At 42.6% G+C, this 20,765-nt stretch overlaps 1 protein-coding gene across 1 annotated transcript in view; it reads left to right on the forward strand.

Moving 5' to 3' along the window:
- The window catches only part of Mipep (mitochondrial intermediate peptidase), a 125,874-nt gene that overhangs the window by 92,658 nt on the left and 12,451 nt on the right, over positions 1 to 20,765 (forward strand). The window contains exon 18 of the mRNA XM_055617350.1: positions 2,015 to 2,088. Coding sequence (XP_055473325.1) covers positions 2,015 to 2,088 — 74 coding nt within the window. The remainder of the gene's footprint in view (positions 1 to 2,014; positions 2,089 to 20,765) is intronic.

Below are 20,765 nucleotides of genomic sequence, written 5' to 3' on the forward strand. Positions count from 1 at the left end.
GTAATGACTGTGCAGAAATGGAAGGAACATCAAGTCCACTCCCTCCCTGAACACAGCCAGACCTAGCTGTAGAAGAGGCAGGTGAGGGCTGTGGCCTGATTTCCAACCACAGGTCTCTGCTTCAGTTCCTCCTGGTGTCCTCACAGGCCCTTGTAACAATAGGAGCTCAAAGGCCCTGTGGCTATAAACCTATCCCCCACCCCCACCACATACCTTAGAAGGAGTTGCCTTTGAAAGCAAACTAGTAATTACAGCCTGATGTCATAGTGGCTTAGAGCACTTTATCTCCTCACCAACCAAGTGAGATATCTCTGACACTTCTCAGGCACTTCCCAGAGATGGCTATCTGCCATGCAGCTTTGCTTTTAACACAGCCTCTCAGCCACAGCTAGCCTTCCAACAGCTGGGCAGAGCTGGCTTTCCGTACAAGCACTCTAAGGCTCAGGTGGGGGTGGGGGCTGACAGCACATGGACTAAGAGATCCTGTGGATCTCCCACCCCACCTCCTTCCCCTGCACACTCCCTCTACACACTTGCCTCTGCACACTCCCTGCTTTTCCTATAGTTTCACAGATTCAGATAATCTCAGAGGTTAATAATAACATTCAGTTGCAGAATCTTTCGAATTTTGATCTGACGTCATAGAACTTTTTACTTCTTTTTTTTTTTTTTTTAATAGCTTGGTACCCAAATTGTGTCTCCTTTTCATACTGCAGACTTGGTCTGTTTTACAGACTAATAATTTCCAAAGGGTCTATAGCCAAACTTGACTACAGTAAATAGCTTCGAGGCTGGCAGCTTTTTACTAAAGATGTCTATAAAATGGACAAAATATCATCTTGTTCGAAGAAACTACACATTCTCTGAAAACCACATGCTAATAAAAACATATCTCTAAATATTTCTGTGTTGGTCATATGTGAATTCTTGTCTAGACACATAGCTGCTGTACTTTTATGATCATGTAAATATTAGCTTATAAAAGTACTCTCTGGACTAGGAAATTCCTAACTGCTGTCAGAGGTTTGTTGTTGTTTGTTTGTTTTTGAGACAGTTAGTACAGGCTGCCCTGGAACTCATGACTCTTTCTCCTCAGCCTACAGAGTTAGGCTTACAGGTCTGCACTAAAGGATGCTTCTAACCAAGAGCCAGACTGTGAGGTTCCATGGGGCTCTGGACACCAGAGCAGAGGCTTGTCATAGCACACTGCTTCCTCTCCACCACACCCAAGACAGAAGGCTGGCCAAAGCCTTGTCACACCTTGCTCTGAGAATGCCCTGCCACGTGTTTCCTGCTTTACCTTAGTGTTCATGATGCTTGGGAGGAGAGCCAGGTGGATCTCTGTAAGTTCCAGTCCAGCCTGGTTTACAGAGTGAGTTTTGGGGCAGCCAGGGCTACACAGAGAAACCCTGTCTCAAAAACCAAAACAAAATGAAAGAAGATATAATCCTATCTAGAAGTCCAGGTCCCAGCACCCAGGTGAAAAGCCAGCTACAGCAACATAGGCCTGACGTCCCAGCACCAGGAAGGTATATAGGCGCATCCCTAGAGCTCACTGGCCATCCAGCCTAGCCGAATCAGGGCACACGAGAGTCCGTGAGACACTCTCGGGAAATAAGGTGAAGAGCAGTTGGGGAAGTCACCTGATGTTGACTTCTGACCTCTACATGCAAACACACACTTGCACATGCCACGTACATGTACTCATGAACACACACGTACAAGTCCAGTTAGAGGCAGAATTACCTATCTAACAAAAAAAAAAAAAAAAAATCAAGTTAGTAAAATGAAAATAATACCACAATTTGTTTAACTCAGGATTGGGTGTGTAGCTTAGTGGTAGAATACTCACCTAGTGTGTTCAGTCAGAGCCCTGGGTTCAGTTGCCAGCACCATACCAAAAATAGTACCTAAATACCTTGTTTTTAGTATGAGATGTCCGCAGGGTTCACAGCACATGGATGGTGCCACACAGACTATATGAGCCATGTGGATAACAGATTCTCTTCTCCAGGGCCGCCGGGGAGCGCTACCGCAGAGAGATGTTAGCCCACGGTGGGGGCAAGAAACCCATGCTCATGGTTCAAGGTAAAGCACAGCCCATGCTGCCATCTCCTCTGGGAGTGGAGGGTTTGTTTCCAATCTTTATGGGTTGTGTGACACGGCATCAGCTTTCAGAATGTTGGTAATACTCTAATAGAACGTAGTTGACTTGCCACAAGTCCCAGGAAATGTGCTTTTAGCCATTAACAGCTCACAGTGGAGGGTTCAGTTTTGTTTGGGTTTTGCTCTTGTTGTTTTATTCTAAAGAATTCATACATTTTTCTCTGTCTGTCTCTCTTTTTCTTTTCTCTTTTTTTTTTTTTTTCCCCTGAGAAATCCAAAGCTTAAGGTTCGAGATTTGGTCTGTTGAAAAATTAGAACCTAATTAAAGCATCTTTTTATAATATCAAAATTTTTGTTTTCCTATAAAATTGACGTTAATTTATGGAAATTTTAATTATAATGGCAGTGACCATCATGAGTTTTCATGGAATGTTCTCACAAATATTTATAGCAAGATGTACTTCTTAATAGATACTCTCAATACATTGATAATTATAGCTAAGCCGTTTGACTATTTAATGAAATTGCCCTAGGAAATGACTCCCAGTATTGGGCGTGTTCTGTTTCATCGTCGTCATTGAGTAGGTCCTGGTAGTAACTGTTTAAAGGGTCTTCTTTCCTACTTCTGTTGAATGTGAGGCCAGATCTTGCCTTTGATTCTTCCCGTGCTCTTCAAGTGTATGAGTAGTAATGTGTGCCAGGCCTGCTTGCAAGCCCCAGGGGTAGAGGACTGAAAGATGCTAAGGCAGATCCTGCTCATGTGAGCCTTCATTCATTTGAACAGCCTGGCTGGCTTGGTTAGGGACTTGAGGTGCTCCTCTGGCCTCCTCTGTTCGATGCCTGGTGATACTGTGTTATTGTGCATCAGCAAACAACTCCAGATTGCCTTTTGTTTTTAATGAAGAGCATGTGCTGATCTTGCCTCAGTGTCCTCCTTGCTTCCCTTGATGCTTCTTGGTCTTTGCTACATCTAGAAATGTTCCTGTGTGACTTTTTCCTTGCAATAGGGTCTGCCTACATTACCCTGACTAGTCCCCCTCCTTCAGCCTGCTGAGTAGCTGGTACTGTAGGCATGCACTACCCCATGCCTGACTAGAACTGTTTTAAAGGGTTCTCACATGGTAGTTAATTTAATCTCCTTAATAGTCTTTTGAAAAAGGAACTGTCATTATCTGCATTTTATAGGTGATGAAGCAGGCCTAGTTCCCTGCTCCTCTTTGGAGCAGTGAAAAGAAGAGCCAGAATTCAAACCTCGTACTTCAGCAAAGACCAAGCTTTTCATAAAGGAGCCTGAGAAACAGGCTCCAGGCAGAAGGGAAATGGATTGCATACTAGTAGTGTATGCACAGTCCTGTACATAGTGTATGTACAGCTCCGGTCAGTGGAGAGACTGTAATAGATTCTGTTGCTTGTCTGGGTTTTAAATGCTGTCCTCATGTGAATAATAGTGTCTACGCTATTCAATACAAGTCAGAACTGTGTTCTCCTCATGGTTCTCTTGACTGCTTTGACTCTCCAGTCTGCCTCTAAATATGGTACATCATCCTTGTACAAATTCTGTGCTTTATCTGAAACATCTTTGGGCTAAAATCAATTTATTTTGCACTCAAATTCCCATTCTCACGAGAGAAAAAAGTGGTGGAGACTACAGCTGTAGCATTCAGATTCTAGTTAGAACCTCCAATAGACCTACTTTGCTTGTACACTATTTAAATATTTCTTTTCCTGTTTTTCCATCAGATACTACCATTGATTCTTAAGACTTATTGCATAAATGGTGGATCTGCAGGGAAGTCACACATCTGTTGTCACTCAAGAGTTCGGTTTATGAGACAAGACCCACAAGGACTTCTTACTTTCCTGAATGCTCCTGGCCTGCACCCAAAACCAGGATGTCATTTAGCTTTGACTTCGGGGCACTCCTGGCCTTAACTGGGAGGGTTGCTGAGCTTTGTAATATATACAAGTGAAGCACTTGGTGGACACCATCTTCTTTCTTCCACGTGGCTCTTGTCCCACCTTTCTCTAAGAATGCAGTGGGCAGTTAGGCAGAGTGCAAATGAGAGGTGCTTTGATATCAAGTTAGGATTGAGAGACAAGCTTTGCATAGGACAAGACAATTTAAAACGGGTGACCAGCTGGGGTTTAAGTGAAACTGTTTTGAACTCTCAGTGTCAGGGTTATAATAGCCAAGATAAGCTCTGAGAAGTGCCGAAGCTCATAAGCTTTTTGGGGTAGGTTGGGGGTTTCTGGGTACCAGCAGAGAGCGGTCCCTTGCAGAGTCACTGCCTGGGTCAGGGGTGGTACTGTTTATTTGTTTTGCCTCAGCTGCAGCTGCACTAAGGGTCATCAGGAATTGAGCCTGCTGTATGTGGTTCCTTTACCTTCCAGCCATAAGAAAATTAGGGACCACCTTATCTCCCAAGGCATATTTGATCTAGTTGGCTTTACTCACCAATGAAAAGTTCCATTTTCATGGGTATTTTATGTATTTAGCTGATTTTTTGTTCTTGTTTTGTTTTTTGGGTTTTGTTGTTGTTGTTTTCAAGACAGGGTTTCTCTGTGTAGCCTTGGCTGTCCTGGATTCACTTTGTAGACCAAGCTGGCCTCAAATTCACAGAGATCCACCTGCCTCTGTGGATCTCCCAGAGTGCTGGGATTACAGATGTGCACCACCGTGCCTGGCTTTAACTGCTTTTAAATACGAAGAATTAGATAGCAGATGACAAATAGCAAACTTGGCTCCAGACTTCATACTTCTGACCAAACCTGGCCTTTACATTTCTCAGGGGCCTCATGCCTCTACATGGTGCTCAGAGAGAGATTCAAGAGTACTTCAGAGAGCTCAGAGAGGGTCTTGAACCCTCAGTAGTGAACCCTGCTCTTAAAAAGCAGGTGCACTTGCGCTCCTTCTTTCTCACACATCCGCTTACCCACCCAGTCCCCAGCATTTGCAGTTTCTGGAGACAGACAAGCCTCAGTGGCCAGCACCCCACCTAAGGGAGCCCCAGAGAGTCAGTCCACAGTGCTGCCTCTTTTATGCGTCATTTGCCGCAGCTGCCAGGCATCGGCATATCACCCAGTAGTTCTCACGGGAGATGCCAGGCTGTCTGGGGACTGGGCCTTCTCAACCCTCAACCGTGCTGCACCACAGTGAAAACAGTGTTCCCTCACTGTTGAAGAAAGTGTAGCACAAGAGAATTGTATTTTTACTTCCTAGCTCTGCCACTGTTCCTTGGCAAAGTCAGTCTCCCTCACTAAGACAAAATTAAATTTGACTTGAAAAGACCTTCCCTTCTGCTGTCCTGTGGAGTGGGTGTGCATGGCACACATGCACGTGGCAATGAGTCAGCGCTTCCCAGATGGCTGGGCCTCGTGAATTGTTAAATGCATTCATAGATCATGTAGAGAAACATTTTTAAAGCACTGTATTTAATGCCGAAGCCCCGAAATGAACATGGAATGGCAAAGCCTGGCTGAAGTCTGATCACCATTCTAGGTAAAGCCATGTCTGTGTAGTGTGAGGGAAGGTTCTGGCTGTGCGTCCTAAATCATGTGGAGTTTCTGGGCTTCCATTAAGTGTCACGTTTCCGAGTACTTTTGCCTAAGATAAGACATGAAGATAAGGCATTTTCATTCACATTGATGTTCTCTCAGCTCCATACTGGAATGTTTTTCTTAAGTTGTCCTGTGGTGAGCATGAACCAGAATCCAGTTTTCTTACTATGGTTTTAGACTATGTATTGTTTTCTAAAAAGATCAAGAGCCCTGAGCTGGTGAGTATCCGGCCAGGGATATTCTGACCTTCCTGGGAAACCCAACTGTCTCCCCAGCCGCAAGAAGAGAGGTCATGAGTGTTGGAGGTAGGGACTGTATAAGCAGTTGGTGAGTGAGCAGGAGCCCTCATGCTGGCCCACAGCTGTCCTCCTTTCAGAGTTTGTCCTGTGCGTGTGTTCTCCGTGCGCTTGCTGAGTGTGGGGGTTTAGATTTTACTTGCTTTTCCACAGTGTTTACTAATTACTAAGCATGTGTCACCTCCCTTAGTTCCCTAGAACAGGGTCTCTGTTTCTATAAATAAGGAAATGTAGCCAAGGTCCACGCCTTCCACTGCTACCTCCCTTGCAGGAATTCTGACCCAAGATTGATGTGTAGATCATGGGGTGTGACATGAGCCTGGAGGGCTCCTGTTTCCTCAAGACTGTGTTGTCTGCTTTTTTCCATGTTGCAACCCAGCCATTCCCATTCAAAATCCCATCTGGCCCTCCTGCTGGCTACCCCTGAGCACCTTCCACTCTGTGCCAGATCCTCCCACTTCATTACCACGTAGCAGCAGTGACTAACCACAGTGACCCTAGAGGAAAGGCCTCAGCCAAAGCCCTTGGTCCCTACAAACCCCTGTGCTCTGGCTGCAGCCCCTTCTCCAAACAAGCTCAGTTTGTCTCCATGACCAAGAGCAGTTTGCAGAGAGATAACTGACAGAGTTCCAAAGATCAGGTAAGAGGGAAAATAGGAGATAAATTCTGAGTCAGTTCTCAGAAAACTGAAACTCCCTTTCCAAGTGACTCACAGAACTAATGTCTCGAAGCCCGCAAGGCCTGACCTTAAGCTGATTAAAATCATTTGCTATTTAGCATCTCTACAAATCGTTATTGGGGCAAAAATGCATTCACTTTGCATAATTATTCTGAAACATCTCTTCTAGTTCTTTAGATATTATTTATGTTCACAAAAATAAATCAAAGGATTATGGGTTGCATTCCCAAAGGTCACCCCAGGGAGATTAAAAAAAAGCAATCAACTCAGATATTTACTCTTCTTTAAAAGCCTTCTTAGTACCAGGCATAGAAGACTCCAGCACCCAGATACTGGTTCACGTCATCCACCCAGACACGAGGTCACAGCATCTACCCAGACGTTGGTTCACACCATCTACACACGTTCATACTATCCTCCCAGATATATTTTCACACTATCCTCCCAGACACTAGGTCCCACCATCCACCCAAAGACGAGTTTCTGGCATCCACACAGACACAGGTTTACACCATCCTCCCTGAAATAGAACCAGGCCTCTTTGAGGAAATGTCTGATTCTAGGCCCAGAACAGGGAAGACTTTGGAAATGATCCAGGAACATCTTTTGGTGCCACAAAATGAATATGCCCAAAAGCATGCTCATGAGTGTCAAGTGTGACAGTGAGCCTGCTGACAGAGCTCCCAGTGGCCAAAACCAGGAATCTGAGCATCTAGATCAATAGCACCATGCTGAAATAAGACCAGAAGCTCCAAATATGGATCTGTTTATTCACGCTGACACCAACAATGGAAGGAATTTACAGAGCAGACAAATTTCCCATGGAGAGGAATTTTCATCAACTATGTAGCTTCTTTCTCAGTAAATGCTACCTACCCACCCCTCCTCCAAGTTTGGTGAACCCACTCATGCCCCACCAAAATATTGTGGAAGAGAAACAGGTAGAACCTTTCTTATGAGTTTGGCAGATAGCGTTTCATCCAGATAGTAAGGAACAGCTGGTAGTGACAAGTTGTGAGGATACTGTGTCCCTGATGAGGAGAGGTCTGCTGCCCCCATGATCTTCTGTCCCCAGATTTCATTCTTAATTTGATCATGAGTAGATCAGATAACTCAGATTGTGAAATCATTGTACCTCATGCTTAAGCAGCACTTAGCAAAACTGTTAAGGTCATAGATAAGGAGGGACATAGGAGCCTGCAGAGACAAGACCACTGTAGGGTGCCCAGGTTGGGGCTTGGGACTAGATTAAAAACTGAGGTGATGAGAATAAGGCTAACATCCCATCAGTCATCCTCTGTGTTGGCCTTTCAGCTGTAACAAATATTCCATCACAGCATAAGGTACAGGCCACCAGAGAACGGGGCAGCCCTGGAACATCTGGGGGCTCTGTGCATCACTGGATTTGAGTAAATACTGATTGTCTACTTGTGGTTAGACTGAGGCTGTGATATGACAGCCACTTTTTTTTTTTTCTTCCTGGCAGCCATTCCTGCTGTGACAGGTTCCAGGTAAAGGCACATAGGTGAGATTAATGTGATACAAAAATAGCTGGGAAGAGGAGAAGTCAGGTGGTGCAGGGCTCTGCAGATGCTGCAGAGACTTTGGCCTTTGTTTGAGGACTCTGAGGTACCACAGACAGTGGTACCTTACTTACTAACTTAAGTGGTACCTTACCTTACTTACTTCTGATAGGCTCCCTCGCTGTCAGGGACAGATGCCTAAGCAGTGGTAAAGGTCAAGTTAAATTAACCCCTGGCTGTTGTCAGACCTATAGGTGCCCAGGGCCAAGAGAATGGGCGTTTGGAGGGAATGAAATAAACTAAAAAATAGTCATGAAATAGACTCATCATTGGGATGAGATGCCCTGGCTCTCATGGCTTTAACCCTGGAGAGATCATCAGATTGTTATTGCAACTGAGAACTGTGGGATGCAGTGGGCAGCAGACTGTAAACTGTTGATGCCACTCTGGGGACAAAGGAGCCAGAGCTAGGTCTGATGTGCTATGGTTCAGTCACAGAGTGGAGTCAGAGCAAGAAGAGCTAAGCCAGAGGATTCAACCCCTGTGTTGCTAAAGGAACCCAGGTGGAATTGGCACAGAAGCCCTTCTGCCCAAACAGTGCTGGCAGTGGGAAACTGTTGTTGTTGTTACTGTTGCTTTTTCCAGTTACACAGTGCCTGTTGACAAGACGACACATTTACTCACATTGGTGCAAAATGTTTAGTCTACCTTAAAAGTCTGATGTCTTAACAATGCTTCATCCAGGTATTGAACATTGGTGCCAGTGTTTTTTTGTACTGTTTTGTTTTTGTAAAAGTTACTAACCTAATAACATAACCAGATGTGCTTACTGTGTGGCTTTGCTGCTGGTGTAGTTTGTACAAGACGAACATGATGGCAGTCAAGGAGCTGTAAGCCCTGTCTGTCAGCAGAAGTGCAGCTGATGTCTAAGTTAGAAAGCCAAATAAACACTCCCAATTCAACACCAGCTTGATTGATTTGCCCTGTTGTCAAAATGTATATGTGGCTATTTAAGAAAGGCATTTTACGTATTCTTTAGCACTGAAAATTAGTAGTTACTATTTCCAGTTTTTAAAACATGCAGTTAACTTTTAATCATGCAGCCTGATTAATCCCCAAATAGTGCATTGTGGCAGGAAGCTGGCATGCTCAGGAGGCATGGTTAGTGCCTTTGGATGGTTAGTGTTTATTTTTAAATGTCTGTTTGCTTTTTAATTTTTTAATCAAGTGGAATTTTCAAGAAGAGATAAGCATTAGCATATGACAAGTTCTGCCTGTCTGAGCCAGCATCTGTGCCCCTGGGGATAGAGGCCCAACTTCAGCAGATGCCAGAACATGCTCAGAGGCCCTCTGCCTGGGCTCCTGAGTGCCTGCCCTGGAGTGTACTTAGGAAACCCCCTTGCACAGAGAGATTAAATGTGAACGGGTAAGATGGTGTTAGTGATAGTGGTTTTGTTTCTTACTGAGGTCTGTTTTTGTTGTTGTTTTGTGGTGTTTTTTTGTTTTGTTTCTTTGTATAACCCTGGCTGTCCTGGACTCACTTTGTAGATCAGGCTGGGCTCAAACTCCTAGAGATCCACCTGCCTCTACCTTTCTAGCACTAAGATTGTGTGCCACCATGCACGGCTTTTACCAAGGTCTTAAGATGCAGTCTAAGTTGGCCTGAAAGTAGTCTCCTGCCTACTGAGTGCTGGGGGTGCAAGTGCTGTTGCATGCCTGGACAGGACAAAAAGGTGCTTTTTGACACTGTCGTGTCAAGCAAAGCCGCTACTGCAAGTAAATCTTTCTGGTGACATGTTGTAGGTTTTTCAGAGGTTTATGGAGACTCTCTGTACTTCTTCCTGTAGTGAGAGAAGCCTCTCCTATCTCTAAACTTCCTTACCTTGTTTATTCTGACATAATGTTAATGTATATCAGTTTTCCAACTTTACCGTGGTTTATCACAGTCTCTGCCCTCAGTAAAGTCTGAGCTCTATGAGCCCTAAACTGACATCATGTTCCTAAGCATGTCTATAGCCCTATCATAGGGCTTCATGACATTATAGCCTCCAGGAGAGAGCTATTAAATGTGTGACTGTAAGGTTCGAGTATGAAATGTCCCCCACAGGCTTCTGTTTACATGCGTGGTCCCTGATTGGTGGTGCTGTTTGGGAAGCTGCAGGAAGCAGGCCACAGAGAGTGGTTCCTTTGGAGGATAACATGGATGCTGGCTTGGCTTTTCCTGTTTTCTGGCACCACGTAGTAAACAGCTCTCCTCCACCACTCACTCCTGCTATTGTGATGTCCTCAGGCTAAGCAACCACAAACTGAACCTTGGAAGCTGTCACTGACGAAGGGGGAACCATCTCTCCCTGGCACACTGGGCACTATTACAGTGTTAACATTTGATCAAAAGTCGCTGTTAGTGGTAACAAAAGGTTCTTGCCATTTGTATTGTAAGTTCCCCTTCTGATGGTCATTTTCTGTAAATAAGAAAAATATGTCAGGGAATTGGGCAGTTTGAGTCTAAGCAGCAGGTGTTAGACTCTCATCTACTGCCCTGCTGCCTAGAGTAAAAGAACTATGAGTCAAAATGTCAACTGGACTACCCTGCCAGGAGCACCAGCCATGAACAGTCCACAGACACCTCGAGAGGACTTCATAGAAGATCACAGCCAGAGTCCTACCTTCTGAAGACAGCCTCAGCCAGGCTGTTTTGAAGGTTTGCACTAACTATTTTGTCATCACAAACCCAGATGGAATCTAGATAACCCTGCAATCATTTCCACCGAGGCTAGAGGAGGAGCTCTTTTCTTGATGGTTAAGGAAAGAAGAATGATGATGGTACTGAGAGGCAACACTTGAGTTTGGTCCAAAACAAAATGCCTGTGATTGGTCCAAACTTCCCATGGTATGTAAGCAGCCTGTGGAACTCAATACCTGGGTCAGCTGGGAGCACTCTGGTGCTAAGGCTCGCCTGTTCTCTGCCTTCCTCTGTTAGGCACCAGCCTGGCCTTGACCTCCTTCCATCTGCTCAGTCCTTCTGCCGACACACCATGTCAGGATCTCTATTGCCCCTTTTCTGTGCCCTGTCCCTTTTTGATCAGAGTCATATCAAAAAGTAGAGATCTTAAATAGATGTTATCATCTGGTCCTCAGAGATAGTGTGTATTCTTTCCTTTGTAGATGTCAGCACCTAAATGCCACATATGTTTATTATGTTGTACATAGACAGTGTTTTATAAGGCATGGTAGAATTGATCAGTCTTTCGTTTTATAATTCTTTTAATGGAAAACCACCAAGTCCTTCTAGTATGTTAGTAGAGATAATTTAAGAAATGAACATTATAGTATTAATAGAAAATACTACAGAGCCCAGAGATAGTTTTGCTGCATGATCTAAGCAGCAAGGAATAATCTGTACATGTTAGTAGTGTAAGAGCTTAATTAAAACCAAGCCAACAGAAAGCACGATCCTAATGTGGCTTAAGTTGTCCTGAAGCCTCTGGCCTTCAGCTCCTCCTCTCTGTGCTTCCTAGTTTTTGTTTGTGTTGCCTCCAGAAGTACTCACCACCATCCCAGGAACCTGAGGCTGGAACAGCAGTCCAGTATTTATTAAACTGTGTCACTTTTGGGCCTGCAAATAGCTCAGTATATAGAGATATTTGTCACCAAGCTTGATAACCTGTTTCAATCCCTGGAACCCACATGGTATAAAGGAGAGAATCAACTCCAACAAATTATGCTCTGACCTGTATGTGCGCGTGTTTGTGCACTCTTGCACACACACATAATAAATACAATAAAGAATTAAACTGTAATACTTTCATAGTTCCCAACTAGTAATCTTATGTAGTGAAAACCCTGATATTTCCTTTGTTTCCACTTAGTGTATATTATTAGTGATTATTATTGAATACTTACTACTAGCCAAGTGCTTGTTAGAAGGGATGGGACACAAAATTAAGAATAACCTGTGTAAGGGGTATAGTGTCCAATGAGAACTATACAAGAGTCCATGGTAAACTTTAAAGATGTGTCTACTCAGCCAGTTGGCTCCAGAGGGAGTCCTGGGTCTCATCCCCACCTGACCCCCTTATGGAGCTACCTTTGCTCTGTGATAATTGGACAGTTAGATAAAGCAGCACAGAAGGGTGAGAGGCCGAGGATACCTGCCCTGGGAGCCAGCTTAGAGAACCTGTAGCTTGCTTTGGACAGGTGGTATGGTTAAGTACCAAACACACCCACTATTGAAATAGATCCTCATGTAGGCTTTCCTTACATTTAGGAAGGGAAAAGTGAGACGTTGAACTCACAGGATTTGAGATGCAAAGTTGGAAAGTTAAAAGAGTTGATATTTCAAAGATTCAAATACACAAACATGTAGCCCTTCTAAGTGAAAGGTCCTCACAGGAAGTGATTGGGGTTTTACTTTTTGAGTCTCTAAATCATTGCTACTGGAGCACCAAGAATAAGAAATGCCTGTGGTTATTGGAGTTTTAGTGCTTAATTAACCTCCTAAGCAAACTATCTTTGTGTTCTATGCTGACTGCACAACCAGATGAAGCAGCCTGGGAGTGAGCACCTGTGTTACCCCAGCAGAAACTGTTGAGTGCTCTTTGTAGGCTTGACTGTGTAGGGGAAGAGAAGCCCTGTGGCTAAAGCCACCTTTCTCCAGAGTTTCTAACATGAACATTAGCCAGAGCCTGTCCTTGATATCTCTCCCAGTCTTGATCCTATTTTTGGTTTTGTTGTGGTGGATTTTGGAGGTTGTGGTGAGACATGCTGGTTACTATTATTATTATTATTATTATTATTATTATTATTATTATTATTATTATTATTATTATTGAATCTATCATTATAGTCACCTGGAAAGAGGGAACCTCAGTTGAGTAATTGCCTCCATTGGACTGGCCTGTGGAGGGGGGGAGCATTTTCTTGATTAATAATTGATGTGGGTGGGGCCAGCCCACTCTGGGAAGTGCCCTATCTGTACAGGGTGATTCTGAGTTGTATAAGAAACCAAGCTAAGCAAGCATGGGGATCAAGCCAGTAAGTAGCATTGCCCCATTGTCACTGCTTCAGTTCCTGCCTTTGGGTTTCTGCCTGGATCCTTTACCCTGTCTTCCCTCTATGATGGAATGTAATCTATAAGCTGAAGTAAACCCTTTCCTCCCCAGGTTGCTTTTGGTTAGTGTTTTAGTAACAGCAGTAGAAAAACAACTAAACCAGAAGTTGGTTAGTTAGTTGATTTTTTAATTTAATTTAATTTCATATATCTTGATCACATTCTTTCTCCTCCCAAATCTTGCCTGCCTCCATATCCGCCCAACTTCATGTTCTCACTCTGTCTCTCTTTCTCTCATACACACAAAAGATCAAAACTGACAATTTTTTTAAACCAATAAGACAAAAACAACAAAATGAAGCAGAAAGTGCACAAAAAACACAGATTCCACTTTGTATTTGTCAACTATTCCTGGGTGTGAGAACTGCCCTGGAGTATAGTTCATATACCCAGTGACACTTGGAGAAAACTGATTTTTCCCTTCCCATCATGTATCAATTACAAATAGATTCTTAGATAGGGATGGGACTCTTTGTCTACTTCCCTTCCTCAGTGCTGGGATTTTGTCTAGTTTGAACCAGAATAGGCCTTTGCCATGCTGTCACAGTCCCTGTGAGGTCATATGTATATCAGTCCTGCTGTGTCTGGAACATGCTGTTTTCCCTGGAGTAATCTAGTAATCCACCCCTGGATTTTACAGTCTTTCCACCTCCTCTTCCACACAGATTCCTGAGTCTTTAGCGGAGGAGTTTGTTGACGATATTTAGGATTTAGTACTCCAAAGTCTCTTAGTCGCCACACATTGTCCCACTTGTGGATCTCTTTGATAATTACCACCTACTGCAAGAAGCAGCTTCATTGATAAGGCTTGAGTGATGCTCTAATCTATGTATATAGAAATATATCAGTAGAAGTAATTTTATTGTCATGTTCCTTGAACAGAATAATAATACTAGGTGGTTCCCCTTGGCCCATAACCTATCTAGTCTTAGGATTTGGCCATTTCAGCAATATCAGGAATGGGTTTCATCTTGTGAAGTGGGCCTTAAATCTAATCAGAAAGCAGTTGGTAACGTAACATAACGTAACATAACGTAACGTAACATTTATGCCATTATTGCATCAGTTTATCTTGCAGTCAGGTCTCTCTTGTAGGTCACAGGGCTTGTAGCTGGATGGTATTGATATTATTTTTCTCTTCCAGTGGTGTAAAAAGTACTTTCTGGCATCATGAATACTAGTCTGTAGGGGTAAAGCTTCTAATAGGTCACCAGCTTAATTTCTCCATATTTGATGACCTAAAGAAACTAGATCTTCAGTAATAGGCCGTACTATCAGGTTATAGAGAGTAACCAATAGCCTTGGCAATAGTCTGTGATATTTGGTGGGAAGGTTTGTGGGACCCCTTTGACCCCTTGACTCAGCAAGATGTAACCCTGATGTAATTCCTGGCACAGGAGGTTTTCATTGATGGCATAAGATATCTAGTTGGGGAGACGTAGATCGTCTCCCCCATTATATGGTGACTCCATTTAAATTTTTTTCATATATATCTATATTTTAGGAGCTTCTATGGTAGTTGGTTTCCATTTTGCTTTTCAAAAGACTTTTGGTGTTAGTTGTCCCTCCCCATAATCCTCTTTTACCCTGACCTTCCATCCTCCTCCCCATTTAATCTTCCTGTATTAGGTTCTCCTTTTTCTCTTTATAAAGCTGTACTTTTAATTTTCTTTTCATGGAAAGTCCTCTCCTCCCCACTGGTTCCTTAGCAGGTACCTAACTGCTTTGGTTATTCGACTGTCGTACACATATCCAAAACTTGAAAGCTAATATCCACATATAAGACAAAACATGTGATATTTGCCTTTTTGAGTCTTGGTTACCTCAGGATGATTGTTTCTATATGTCCGCAGGTTTCATAATTTCATTTATCTTAACAGCTAAATGTTACTATATTGTGCAAATGTGCTACATTTTCTGTATCTATTTTCCAGTTGTTGATAATCTAGACTGTTTCAAATTCTAGCTATTATGAATACAGCAACAACAAATATGGGTAAGTCAGTACCCTTATGGTATCCTTTGGGTATATGCCTAAAAGTAGTATAGCTAGATCTTGTGGTAGATCGATTCTCAACCTTTTGAGAAACCTCCACACTGATTTCCATAGGGACCGTACCAGTTTGCAATTCCATCACCAACCAACAAGTGTTCCCCTTTCCTCACATTCCCCCTCCAGTAGCTGCTGTCATGTGTGTTATTGACTGTGGCCACTGTGATAGGATGCAATGCCCTTCCTTTTTCCTTCCTTCCTCCCTTTCTTCCTTCCTTCTTTTTCCTTCCTTCTTTTCTTTTTTTCCTTTTAATATCTGTTGAGAATTGCTTTGTGTCCTAATATGTGGTCAATTTCAGAAAAAGTTCCACAGGCCACTGAGAAGAAAGCATATTCTTTAGTTTTTGGGTAGAATATTCTGTAGATATTGGTTAAGCTCATTAAACTCATGACATTATTTAGCTCCAGCATTTCTCTGTTTAGTTTTTGTCTGGATGACCTGTCTGTTGGTGAGAGTGGGAAACTGAAGTCACTATCAGTTTGTGAGGGTCAGTCAGTGATTGTAGCTATAGTAATGTTTCTTTTATAAACTCGGGTGCCCTGTGTTTAGTGCATAAATGTTTAGAATTAAGATATCCTCTTGGTAGATTTTATGGGAAAGTGTCCAGGAACCACAACTCTGAAGCCTGAGAACCACACAGCTCTTAGGGGAGCAGTGTCTCAAGGGAATGGTATGCTAAGACATGGGAGCCCAGGAACCACACAGCTCTGAGAGGAAGCCTCCTTAGCAGAGGCGTTGCAGCTCCCAGGGGAGGGCATCCCCAGCTGAGCTGAGGAGCTGAGGATCCTCAGCCCTGATCCTTCTTCACATCTTTTCTGGGCTTCTGGGCTTCTTTCGATGAGAGAGTCAAACCAGGCAGCAAGTCTCTTAAGAGATTTATTGGAGGGACGAATCCAGGAGAGGAACAAATTCAGGAGTGGCTGCCTCTGTTCCCAGGAGAACACAGCAGGGAACTAAGCAGACACAGCCTTTATATAAAAATTTTTTAGGGGGTGGAGCTTTCTAGGTTGGAAATTTCCAGGGTAATGATTGGTGGGATTTCAAGTCCTGAGCTTGGAAGAGCTTAGGGATTGGTGGGTTTTCCTGCTCGGAGATTGGTGATTTCTCCAGGCATCTGATCTCAGGTACCAGGGCTTTGAAGATTTAGCCTCAATCACTCTGGAGTCCTGAGGTGTTGCTGTCCAGAGGTGTAGAGAGACCAGTAGCACAGCCTGAAGATCCAAGCACCCCTTTCAAGGACCACAGGAGACAGAAGGTAGGGTAGCTTGAAGAGGGGCCACCCAGGAAAAGTTGTAGGGGAGCCCAGATGCAAAACTTGAAGCAACCCAGCCTGGCTGCTGAAGCTCCTCAGGCCGGGTCCTGGATACGTTCCTACAAAGTATACAAAGTTTACAGAGGGAGTTTATGGCAGGGAAGGCTTTCCCTGTAGCTTGAGTTGGCCTGAATTGCCAACAATAAGTATATAGTTTCCTTTCCTTTCTCTTCTAATTAGTTTTGGTTTGAAGTCTATTATGTCCGCTATTTAAATAGCTATACCTACCTGCTTCTTGGGTCTATTTGCTTAAAATACTTTTTCCAACCTTTTACCCTGAGGTGATACCTATCCTTGATGATGAGGAGTGTGTCTCAGATACAGCAGAAAAATGGATCTGTGTCTTTTTATTAGGTAATTGAGATCATTAATATTGATAGTTACCAATGAGCAATGGTATTGATTTCTGTTATTTTGTTCATGTTTATTAGTCTCCCTCTCTTGACTAACTGTCCTGGAATTGTTTGTGTCTTTTTAAATATGATTAATCTTTTCTTCAGACTGAAGTTTTCCTTCTAATGTCTTCTATAGAACTGGATTAATAGGTAGAAATTGCCTAAATTTGGATTTATTGTGGAATATTTTTCTTTGTCTATTGTAATGATAGTTTTGCTGGGCATAGTAGCCTAAGCTGTTATCTGTGGTCTCTTAGAGTTTGTAGAACATCTTTCCAGGACCTTCTGGCTTTCAATGTCTCCATTGGTGAGTTTGAACCTTCCTAATGCTACAACAGTTAAGCATACAGTTACTCATGTTGTAGTGAGCCCGAACTATAAAATTATTTTTGTTGCTACTCCATAACTGTAATTTTGCTACTGTTATGAACTGTAATGTAAACATCTGTGTTTCCAGTGGTCTTAGGTGATCCCTGGAAAGGTCCATTTGAAACCCTGCAAGGGGGTTCCAAAGAGATAAAGAACCACTGTTTCATTGGAAAGTCAGGTATTACTTGAATGGGCCTGTTGTTATATATGTTACTTGGTCTTTTTTCCTTGTAACTTTTGCTATTCTTTCTTTATTCTGTATATTTAGTGTTTTGATTATTATGCATCCTGGGGGAAGGAGTTCTTTTCTGGTGTTCCCGTTTGGTGTTCTATATGCTCTTGTACAAAAAGAACAATTAAAAGAATCAATGAAACCAAGAAAGAGCTGGTTCTTTGAGAAAATCAACAAGCTAGATAAACCCTTAGCCAAAGTAACTAAATGGTAGAGAGACACCATCTAAATCAACAAAATCAGAAATGAAAAGGTAAACATAACAACAGACACTGAGGAAATCCAAAGAATAATTAGGTCTTACTTCAAAAGTTTATATGCCACAAAATTTGAAAATCTAAGTGAAATAGACAATTTTCTTGAAAGATTCCACTTACCAAAGTTGAATCAAGATCAAGTAAATGAATTAAATAGTTCTATATTCCATAAGGAAATATAAAAGCATCCCATCGAAAAAAAAAAAAAAAAGCTCAGAGTCAAATGGTTTCAGCACAGACCTTCAAAGAAGAGCTAACACCAACACTCTTCAAACTATTCCCAAAACAGAAACAGAAGGAACATTACCAAACTATGAAGCCATAGTCACCTTGATACCTAAACCTCACAAAGACCCAACAAAGAAAGAGAATTTCAGGCCAGTCTCCCTTATGAATATTGATGCAAAAATACTCTCAAATCAAATCCAAGAGCACAACAAAGATATCATCCACTATGACCAAGTAGGTTTCACCCCAGATATGCAGGGTGGTTCAATATATGGAAATCCATCAATGCAATCCACCATATAAACAAACCAAAAGGAAAACAAAAACAAAAACAAAAAACATGATCATCTCCTTAGATGCTGAAAAAGCATTTGATAAAATCCAACACTCGTTCATGTTTAAAGTCCTGGAGAGATCAGGGATACAAGGCACTTACTTAAACATAGTAAAGGCAATATACAGCAAGTCTATAGCCAATATCAAACTAAACAGAAATAAATTTAAATCAGTCCCACTGAAATCAGAGACAAGACAAGGCTGCCCATTCTCTCCATATCTCTTCAGCATAGTTCTTAACATCCTTGCTAGAGCAATAAGACAATTAAAGAAGATCAAAGGGATTCAAATCGGAAAGGAAGAAGTGAAAGTATCACTCTTTGCAGAGGATATAATAGTATGCATGAGTTACCCCAAAAATTCTATCAGGCAACTCCTACAGCTGGTAAACACCTTCAGCAAAGTTATGGATACAAAATTAACTCAAACCAGTAGCCTTCCTATATACGAAAGACAAATGAGCTGAGAAAGAAATTAGGCAAATAACACCCTTCACAATAGCCACAAAAGGCATAAAGTATCTTGGTATAACTGTGTAACCAAGCAAGTCAAAGACTTGTATGAAAAAAACTTCAAGTCTCTGAAGAAACATGGTACTGGCATAGAAACAGACTGGTGAATCAATGGAATCAAATAGAAGACCCAGAAGTAAACCCACACAGCTATGGACACCTGATTTTTTACAAAGATGCCAAAATTGTACAATGGAAAAAAGATATCATCTTCAACAAATGGTGCTGGTCTAACTGGAAGTCCACATGTAGAAAAATGCAAGTAGACCCATATCTGTCACCCTGCACAATATTAAAATCCAAGTGGATCAAATACCTCAATATAAAACTAGACACACTAAATCTGTTGGAAGAAAAAGTGGGGAAGAGCCTTGAACTCATTGGCACAGGAAACAATTTCCTGAACAGAACACCAACAGCTCAGGCTCTAAGATCTACAGTTAATAAATGGAAACTGAAAAGCCTCCATAAAGCAAAGAACACTGTCAACAGAACAAATTGACAGCCTACAGTCTAGGAAAAGTTCTTCACCAACCCTATATCCAATAGAGGGCTAATATCTAGAATGAATAAAGAACTCAAGAAATTAGACACCAACAAACCAAATAATCCAATTAAAAAGCGGGTGTAGAGCTAAACAGAATTCTTTTCCACAGAGGAACATAGAATGGCAGAAAAACACTTAAAGAAATGTTCAACATCCTTACTCATCAGGGAAATGCAAATCAGAGCAACTCTGGGATTCCATCTAACACCTATCAGAATGGCTGAGATCAAAAACTCAAGGAACAACACATGCTGGAGAGGATGTAGAGAAAGGGGAACCCTCCTGCATTGCTGGTGGGAGCGCAAACTTATACAACTACTTTGGAAATCAATCTGGCACTTTCTCAGAAAATTGGGAATAGTACTAACTCAAGACCCCGCTATACCACTCCTGGGCATATACCCAAAAGATGCCCCACCATTTAATAAGGACATTTGCTCAACTATGTTCCTAGCAGCTTTATGTGTAATAGCCAGAATCTGGAAACAACCTTGATGTCCCTCAGTGGAGGAATGGATACTGAAATTGTGGTACATCTCCTCAATGGAATACTTAACTATTCAGCTCTTAAAAACAACGAAATTATGAAACTTGCAGGCAAATGGATCTCTCTTCTACAAGAGATCATCCTGAGTGAGATAACCCAGTAACAGCAAGACCGGCATGATATATACTCATTTATAAGTGGATATTAGCCATAAAATATAGGACAGCCATCTACAGACCTGAAGAAGTTAAACACTAAGGAGCACCCTAGGGAGGACGCTTAAATCTCATTCAGAATGGCAAAAAGGATAGACACCATTAGACACCAGAAGGGGTGGAAGAAAGGAAACCATATGGGAGTCTACTACAGATTGTCCTCTGAAATGATCTACCCAGCAACAGATCAAAGCATATGCTGAGACTCACAGCCATTCTTTGGGCAGCACACAGGGAGTCTTATGGAGGAAGAAAGGGGCGGGGAATAGAGGGACATGAAAGGGACAGGAGTCCCACAAGGAGACCAACAAAACTAAAGATCTGAGCCCAGGGGGTCCTGCAGAGACTGATGCACCAATGGAGGATTATGCATGGATAGGACCTAGACCCTCTGCTCAGATGTGGCCAGTTGGCAGCTCAGTCTCCATGTGGATCTCTGAGGGAGGGGGTTAGGGCCTGCCTCTATCTATCATGAACTCAGTTGACTCTTTCTGATCACTTGCTCCTGATGATGCAGACTTGCCAGACCTTGGAGCAAGAGGATCCAGG

The sequence above is a fragment of the Psammomys obesus genome, unplaced genomic scaffold (assembly GCF_907164565.1).
Source record: "Psammomys obesus unplaced genomic scaffold, mPsaObe1.curated_primary_1811, whole genome shotgun sequence".
Classification (NCBI taxonomy): domain Eukaryota; kingdom Metazoa; phylum Chordata; class Mammalia; order Rodentia; family Muridae; genus Psammomys; species Psammomys obesus.